Source organism: Phymastichus coffea, unplaced genomic scaffold (assembly GCF_024137745.1).
Source record: "Phymastichus coffea isolate CEN01 unplaced genomic scaffold, Cenicafe_Pcof_1.1 PCOF00029, whole genome shotgun sequence".
NCBI lineage: Eukaryota > Metazoa > Arthropoda > Insecta > Hymenoptera > Eulophidae > Phymastichus > Phymastichus coffea.
In genome coordinates this window covers 860,416-869,743 of record NW_026706840.1, presented here as the reverse complement: position 1 = coordinate 869,743, position 9,328 = coordinate 860,416, and the positions used below count along the sequence as shown (strand labels likewise).

At 38.1% G+C, this 9,328-nt stretch overlaps 1 protein-coding gene across 1 annotated transcript in view; it reads right to left on the bottom strand.

Moving 5' to 3' along the window:
• Positions 1-7,562: 7,562 nt before the first annotated feature.
• The window catches only part of LOC131663001 (small glutamine-rich tetratricopeptide repeat-containing protein alpha-like), a 236,024-nt gene continuing 234,258 nt past the window's right edge, over positions 7,563-9,328 (bottom strand). Inside the window, exon 4 of the mRNA XM_058933056.1 lies at positions 7,563-7,945. Coding sequence (XP_058789039.1) covers positions 7,828-7,945 — 118 coding nt within the window. The 3' untranslated portion in view covers positions 7,563-7,827. The remainder of the gene's footprint in view (positions 7,946-9,328) is intronic.

Sequence of the window (9,328 nt, the reverse complement as noted above, 5' to 3'; positions counted from 1 at the left end):
GTTTCTCGATGGTCGCCTCCTGCTTACGTTTCCTCGCCTTATTATACCTAAAATGGTTGACCATATCGCTTTCAAGGTACAACGCAATGTCTAGTTATATATTTCCTCCTTTGGAATCGCTGCTGGCGATTCTGGAGGGTGGCTTTCAATTCTAGTTCTGGCGTTAACGTGCACGTTCAATTAAGCGAGTTGCGTTCGAGTGCAAGCAGTGAGTACTTGTGTGTGTTGACGTGAGCTTCATTAGTTACCTTGGCAGGTTTCTCCATGGTTTCTCATGGCTCTTTTATTTACAAGCTAGTTATTTTTCTAGCGTTTTAATCTGTTATTAGATTATTTATTTTGATTTTGTTTTATTTTATTTTATTTCTTTTTGATTTGATTTAGAGATTTTAAATCTATAGGTTTAAATCTATAAATTTTTGTAATTTTTAATTCTTTCTTATTTATTTTTACTTTAATTGGTAACTTTCTTACTATTTACTACACTGCTGCTTATATTATTGCTTAAATTATTGTTAACTACTTAAGAACTAATTTGATTATAATATAACTTAAAACTAATTACGAGTGTACCAGCGTGTTTATCTTTCATGCTGGGTTTGATATTAATCAAACCTCGTTTTGGTCAAGTCAGGGTTAGGTATTTGACGAATTGCAACCAAAGTAGTATTTGAGTGAGCATATCGGGTTTCTGCCTTTTCTGTCATCTTAGCCTGTGTTCACCATTAGCAGCACTGGATCTGATGGACGTTTAGTGCATGGTTTTCGCTTTCAAAGGGGAGCTGACAGCCACTAATTTCGCTTTCAAATGTAAAATTGTTTTAGCTATTAGGGCTTAATCAATTCCTTAGCAGGAAGATGCTGCCCTTCTGTGGAAATATTTTTCCTAAGGGTTTCGGCATCCGTAGTGCGTTCTAGTCATCGAGAGTTACTCGGCCCAATGGACTGTTCTCTCGCACAAAGGTGTCGGGCCTTACTCCAGGAGCTCGAGGCAAAGAACTTTGGGTGGCTGCTATGACCACGGCCGCGACTCTTTACCCACAGTAGTGGCACCTACCGATTGCAAGTCGATAGGAAGTAATTTCTTATCTACCCGAATTAAATTCGGATTGCCGGGACCATTGGTCCTCTGCAACTAGCTCCCGGAGCGGTCTCCCGTCCTCTAAAAGGGCGCGCGGTACCACAATCCTAAGAGATTTCCCCTCAAGTGACTCCCGGATTTTTCTTTTCTGGGCTCGAGTTGAGCTCTTGGGGTGTGGTAGACTCCGCGTTGAATGTTTGGGCGTTTACAGGCCGCACCTCACCACGTGATGTCATGGTCCGTGTTGTTTCTTTTGTTTGGCCGATTGGCCTTTTGCCCTGGGGGCAAGCGTTGTGTGTTTTGCTTACTGTTTCTTTACAGAGACAGCGTTTTCAGCCCCACCGCGTGAAGGTACACACATCCACACTTGTGATTGCAAGTCTTCGTTCAAATATACATTGCATTCACTTCGGGTCGACTAGCATTAGTTGCTTGTCGAGGGCAATCGGCGACGCATTTTGTACTTCAGCATTTGTATATGCCCGTACACAAAAGAGAGAAGTTTTCGACGTCCTCTCCTAAAACAACGAGTTGTTTGTTTGAGGAGTTTCCGTTCTCTGCTAAGGAAGACAATTACTGTCCGCCGCTTTGACAAAAGATTTTTGCACAAAGTGACCTGGCCAGCCGCGAGGCTGGCCATATGGTGCACTATGTACATCATCCATGTTTTTGCTAAGCGGATTATAATCGAGCTTCCTGAGAGCGTCGTGATTGCAACCGCCTCTACACTAATTACAGTGGGAAGTCTCTCTTTTCAACTGCCGCAGGGCCAAACCAAACGTCTAAGTGAAGATACGTAATATCTGGACTTCTCTGCGAAAGCCGGCCGGCAGGAGCACGTGTGGTTTCAGACGCAATTCTCAAGCTAATGTCGCGGGAGCGTTCCCCACTCTCTCTCCCCTACTCTGTCGAGCCTAAGTCGGTTCCTATCGCGCGGCCGTCTCTCTCGCACGTCAGCGCGCCTTCGGTTTGGATCTGCACGAGCTTATCCTTCCTCTCGCTAGTTCGCGTTGCAAATTAAGTATTCTCTCTCTCTCTTTTACCTCGTACTCTATTGTCTGCTGCGGCAGCCACTTCTAGGCTTTGTACATAAAATTACATAAATTAATATAAATATAAGTATATAAGTATATATATATATAAGAGTGGTTGTTTGAGAGAGAGAGACATAACGAGTGGTTTATCACACGTTATAGTCTAAGTGTAAAACTTCACAATTTTCAAAACCGACTTGATTCGATAATTATTTCACTAGCCTGAATTTGATACTTCATTTGAAAAATTATTTCTAATAAAAATAACGGTAATAAAATAAAAATGAAAAACATGTATAAAGAAGTAAGTAGAAAGTATTTGTCTGAATCTAAATTGAGCAATTTCAAATATCACAGTCATGAATCACAAACAAGAGCATTATGTATTAAAGGAGAATGTCGTCAAAGGACTAGCAGATTTTGCATTGATTGTGACCAATACTATTGTTTACGCTGTTATGCACAGAGATACTCTGGAAGTAAATGAGACATCGGGATTATTTATGTTTGTTCACGTATTAAACAAATTTTAAAAAGTATCACAAAATATAGAAAATCACAAAGAAAACAAAGAGACTATCTATATTCATCGATATCTATGTTGGTCATAGTTGGGAAACGCAATTTTTTTCGTGACAGAAGGACGATACATTTACATATAGCTATCATGTATACACAAACAGCCTTTGATTTTTCATAATTTTTATTGTTGAAAACAATAAGTTATCGGATTAAATTATAAAGAAAAAAAGTTATATTATAGAATACATAATAATTTTTCCAAAGTGCATCCTTTTGCAACAAAAAATCATAAAGATATTCGTTAAAATTTCGCAGTTTAAACTCCATTTTCGTTGTAGCCCGGTAAAAAATCAAGCCTAAAATCATGTATTCTTAATATTCAGATATTTATTCCACCGGTTATGGGTGCTTTTTGATGATTTCAGACCGGCAACCCTTTGGTAACAGGATTTCAAAAATAAAATTGGCCTAAAAATCATAATTTTTTTTTGTTTAAATTGCATTTTCTGATAGTTAATTTTTTAGAATATTGTTATGGACACCATAGAAAAAGGCAGGTTTTAAACTTTCTTTCAATTTTTTCAGGGACGAATAGGGAAAGTTATGAATCTTCAAATAAACGCGTGATAGAAAGGCCGTGAGCAGTGATAGCGACTAATATGGCAGAGCTGCCTCGTAGCAAAAACCGGTTTTAATGCATGGTGATGTTTCAGAACTCATTTACTGAATGTATCGAATTGAAAACGCCGCGGTCGGTGAACAGTCTCGCTTTCACTGCTGCGCTCGAAGAGTTGATTGTTTTCAGGTAGGAGACACCCGAGTATATTGTTAGTGATGATGCGAAGGTGTATTAAAGTAAGATATTTTAGAATAGATTGCAGGAATATGGTATAAAATATTTACTTTGCCCCGCATATAATCAGCAAAGTGACCCTGTAGAAAGCGTTAATCGGACTTTGAAAACGATGATAGCGATGACGTAAACGCCGATCACAGAAGCTGTGATAGGCATTTCCATGAATTTCGTCATGTTATAAACACTGCAACTCAGGCTTCTACTAAGGTATCATCAGCGTTTCTTAATTTCGGCAGAGATTCGCAACTAGTAAAGGGTTTAAGGTGCGAGATAAATGTAAAATCACGAGTAGTTAAGTTAAATACGAAAGCATGGGAAGATAAATTACAGCGTTTGAATGTGTTATGTGATTTAGTAGCCAGGAAGATCGACGATTCAAGAAAGGCAGAAGAAGTATTATGACAAAGGTAAACATCAAGTACTTTTTCAAGTAGGTGATTTAGTTTCGCGCAAGGTGCATACGCTTTTGAACGCGGCGGCAGATAGAAATACAAAGCTCTATCCGAAATACGACGAACCATTTAAAATAACTTCGCCCGAGCTTTATGAGTTAGCTACAAATAGCAAGTACCGCACGACCAGGGTTCATGTCTCCGAGATTAAGCGATACATACCGCCACGTAAAGTAAATACGTAGATTTATAAAATAAGACAGGTATAATGACATAGAAGTAGGATAAAGTAGGAAATAGGGTAGAGTTGAAAATGTTACTTTCCGGACAAACTATCAAAGTATTTATCATGCGTTATTGACATGCATTTGTAATGACCGTAACCAAATCTTTATGGCATACCGATGCATGTAGATGTATTTTCGTGCTCTTTAGAATTAAAAAAATTTTTTTTTAATTTTCCCACCTTACCTTACTTACCTCTATGTAATTTGTTTAAAGGTTTTAAGAATTTTACAGACGCTGGAAGATGTTGGCGGAGGAAACCAAAGAATGTAGTGGGCTCTCCGAGGTTATTTCGGATGAGGGATCGAGGGGCGTTTCGACCGGCATTACTACTTTCGCCAGAGGCTGTTGAGAAGATGAAGGTGGGCCAGGTGTGGAGGCCTGCAGTCTTATTTTCGGGAGAAGGCCAGGCAATCTCTAGGCGATTTAAAAAAACGGTTGCCACGGTCAGCGTGTCTTTTTCAGCCTGATGCGTGAATCGAGTGTGAAGAAGTGGACGAGATCGGCTAATTTATTTAGTCGAGAAATTGACGTCTAGGCGATTCCTCAAGGTCGACGCAAAAGAACAAGCTTTTTCCACAGCTACGTGCTTTCTCTCGGCAATGACAATATTAAGGTCAAGTTTCCCTTTTCTCTTTTTCTTAATTACATCTATCCTATTTTTTCACGCCAGCTTTTGAACTTTAATTTTAAGTTGGGAAAATTATGTAGCAAGGCGTTAAACCGCCAGCTACGTAACTTTCTTTGTTCAAGCAGCGGCGCCCTGGTGACGAATTGTCAATGAATTGTTTACACGCTGGGCAATTTGTTTTCTCTTGTTCGCGGTAGAATTGGTTAGCGATATTTATAGATAATTGCGTTACGTTAGAGAAACAAGATTTTAGTTATACAAGGTCTGTCCGGAAAGTATCGGGCCTACCTTTATATTTTCGTGCTAGCGTTATTCTTTATCATCTGGTGGGTGGCATCCTTCAAAGTAATCCCCACTTGATTGAATAACACGGTTCCATCGATTTTTCCACTTTTCAAAACAGTCCTGGAAATCACTTTTAGGGATAGCCTTAAGTACATTCGTCGCATTGTTTTCAACCGTTGTTTTGTCATCGAATCGGTGTCCTTTGAGTGGTTTTTTTAGTTTTGGAAATAGTCAAAAGTCACAAGGGGCTATGTCGGGACTGTATGGAGGTTGTCGAAGCAATGCGATATTGTGTTTGCTCAAAAACTACTGCACAAGATTGGATGAATGCGCTGGCGCATTATCGTGATGGAGAAGCCAGTCACCACTTTCCCAAAAGTGCGGCCGTTTTCTTCTTACTGCATCACGCAAACATTTCAAAATGTGAACGTAGTATTCTTTATTGATTGCCTGACCTGTTGGTGCATATTCGTGATGTATAACACCTTCACAATCTAAAAAAACAATCAACATTGACTTAACATTGCTCCGACTTTGACGTGCTTTTTTGGCCTTGGCGATTCAGAATGCTTCCACTGTGAAGATTGTTGTTTTGTTTCAATATCATAACCATAAACCCATGATTCGTCACCTGTAATAACTTTTCTAAGCATATTATCATCATTATTGACCATTTCCAGATTGTCCAGAGCGATTTCTAGGCGAATGTTCTTCTACTCTGCTGTGAGCAATTTTGGGATGAATTTCGCACACACGCGTTTCATTCCTAAATTTTCGGTTGAAATTTCTGAAATGATAGTTTTTGGTATCCCAGGGTCTTCTTCTAGTTCTCGCATAGTTATACGACGATCTTGTTCGATTGCAAGTCGCACCCGCTCAATATTATCTACGGTTTTTGTCGTCGAAGATCGTCCGGAACGAGAATCACTATCGACAGAAGTGCGACCATCCTTGAACCGTCTATACCACTCTTTTATTCGTGTTTTGTTCATACACTTGCTTTCGAAGGCCTTTTGCATCATTTCAATAGTTTCCGAACTCGTTTTTCCGAGTTAAAAGCAAAATTTGATGCAAATTCGTTGATCTTGTTTTTCAGTTATTTTTGACAATATCAAAATCCGACGAACGCGAAAAAGGCACTGTAAACAAAGACACGCTGCGCATGAACTATACGTCCGACAGGTGTGAATAAGTAACCAATAGATTCGTGAGGCTTTACTGTTGACGTTTCTGCCTGGTAGAGGTCGCTCGAACACTATGGCGCGAAGATATAAACGTAGGCCCGATACTTTCTGGACAGACCTCATATTAATTAGACATAAGATTATTTTGTTTTGGATTAGAAATAAGATTGTGAGTTCTGAATACAAACCGTGTGTTAATTATTTTGTTGGCATGTCCTCTTTTCTCTCTTTCGATTGTTGAGAGCGAAAGTACCTCTTTTATATCCCTATACAGAATTGGCGGCAAAGCGCGAAGTTTTCCTTCTTACAATTATGAAATGTGAGTATCATATTTTTTATTTCAGAAGTTAATATTAGAATGAAATTATAATTTACATAGATTTTTGCTTTGGCTATGGCAAAGAAGAAAAATTCATCTATTGAGAAACGTGGTGTAATTGTAGACCTTCATAGTTTTGTGAAAAACAATCGCTAAATCGCAGATGATCTAAAAATCTCCAGATATATTGTGGCTCAAAATGTTAATAAATTCCTTGAGCTTCGTACTACTGGAAAGAGACATCGAAGAGATGAACCAAAAAGGACATCTACAAAATAAAATAATAAGTATGTAGCTCATATTAGCTTGCGTAGTAGGCATTTAACTGCTACTGAAATTATATGTCAGATTCCAACTCATCTTAAAAAGTTCTTAATTGAAGCAACTATTAGAAGACGTTGAGAACTAAGACTTTTTGGTCGATTTGCTATAAAAAAACTTTTACTTAGAAGTTTTTTTTTTTTTATTTAATGTTGCACTATTTATGCTTCATCAGTGCTAATCAGAGACGGAGGCATGTAATGTGTTTGACAACAAAGCACATGAAACTTTTTTCAGTGGTGCTTGTATCAATTAGCAGGGACTGGGAATCGAACCTGGACCTACCGGGTGCGAGTCCGTTGCCCTACCGACCGAGCCATTGCAGGCCTCACTTAGAAAATAAATAGAAAAAATCGTTTGTTTTGGGCCAAAATACTTTTCTATCTCTCATATTTACTTAAACCTTTCAAATTCATAATACTAATTTTCAAATTCAAAATACATAATACTAATATTTAATAAGTGTTCTAAACAGCACTTGGAAAAAACTACACAAAGTGTAATTATCATAAATAAAATAAGAGAAAAGTAACGTCCAAGTGTGGAATAAGTTATTAATTGGTTATTTTATACTTTTTGTTTTGTGAAGGGTTGGTGAGAAAATTATAAACAATAGAATAAATGAATCGATAATTTTATCATAACACTTTTATGTAAAATAATCATGTATGAAGATATCTACATTTATAGTTGCACGTAATGGTCGAATTCGTTTATTCTGACAGATCAAATTTTTTGACTGATTAAAGTTGAATATCGACGAACTAGAAGTGAGAAATAATTAACTAAATTGAAAAAATGTATGATTACAAAATAATGATTGAAATTGTTCATTATATAAAACTCAATAAAAAAATGAACCAATGAAGTTTTTATATGAAAAATATTGCTGACGATAACATTGTTCAATATAACGTTCAATGTTCCTCGTTTCCAGGATTTTCTGAATCATTAGAATTCCTACCCATTCGTCTTCGAAGAGAATCGATTAATTCTGGATTTGCACTCTGCATTTGTTGAGCCAATTGCTGACCTCTGAAAAAATTATGATAAAAATATATTAATTACGAAAAATTTCTTAGTCAATTCTTTGATTTTTGCAATATTTAAATATAATATTTTACTGAAATTAAATACCCTCAGAGACGGCACATTTCAGAAAATAACGTTGTGATACGTGTTTTTCATGTATTTTTCAAGGGCAAATTGGAACTTGCTATTATGGTATTAATCGCGATTTCACGATGAAATTACATGAAAAATATATTTTTCGTTATTAAGGAAAATCTCTATCAGTTGTATCTGAGCACGAGACCTAGATTTGTAATGTACTTTTTAATCAGGAATTGAAAATTCAGTTTTCCACAATGTTATGTCCCAGTGTTTCCAATAAAACTTGCGATATGTTGTGTAACGGGGTTAATACCGTTTAATTAATTTGTGCGCGCGATCGTATCGAAGAGCGTGCGTGATTACCTACACGTTTAAACACGAAAAACCGGAGAGCAGGAGGGAACGGATGTCAGTCAACCAACTATCTACTAACACGAAATAAATACGTCGGAAATATTGTTAGTATCACAAGCGAGAACGTTTATTACCTCTTAATATTACACAGTATTCGGCCCGCGTGTTTATGTTTACATGCCGCGTGCGCGACAACAACATGCAGTGTCGGATCGCTCGCCGCTCATTGTTCGCAGAGTTATTACATGCGCCTTTCTTGTCGAGTACGAGAGATTAGTTATAGACAATTCTATCGCGATCGCGAAATTAAGCTGGCCAGCTTACCTTATTAACTCTCGCACGGGTAACAAGTAAGATGAAGGAGGCTCGTACGGCGCACGCTAGTCTTTCGGCAAATGTTTATATGTGGGCGAGGATGCCTCTCGTTCACGGTTTCGCCCCCGATGGCGAAACTCTCCACTCACTCACACTTGCATGCACACTCCGGTTGGCCGCAAAGCTATGCCACAGCTTCTCTCTTTCGTCTCTGCCTTCGGAAAAACTCGGGAAAAGGTATTTGCTGCACGGCTCTCTGATCGCACTCTCATCCTCGACTGCCTCGTTTTTATTCGCGCGCGTTCCGCCGCGTCTCGTACCGAATTCCCCCAATACATTTCGCCCCAACCGGCAGGTGCTGCCCTCGCCGGCAGCCGCATAGTTGGGCTGTTAGCGCTAATACGACGTTTGCCGTCACAGTTGATAAGTTCATTTAAATTTTTTTTATGAATACGGACCCGTTAAATAAATTGATCACAATTTAAGGGAACAAGATCTACAGCGTAAAAAATTTAATATTATGATATAAAGCATTTTGTACTTGTTTTTAGATTATTTGTATATCATATAGATGATGGTTTATTTATATTTTTATCAATTCATTATAAAGGTCCAGTATGATTTTTTTCTTTACTG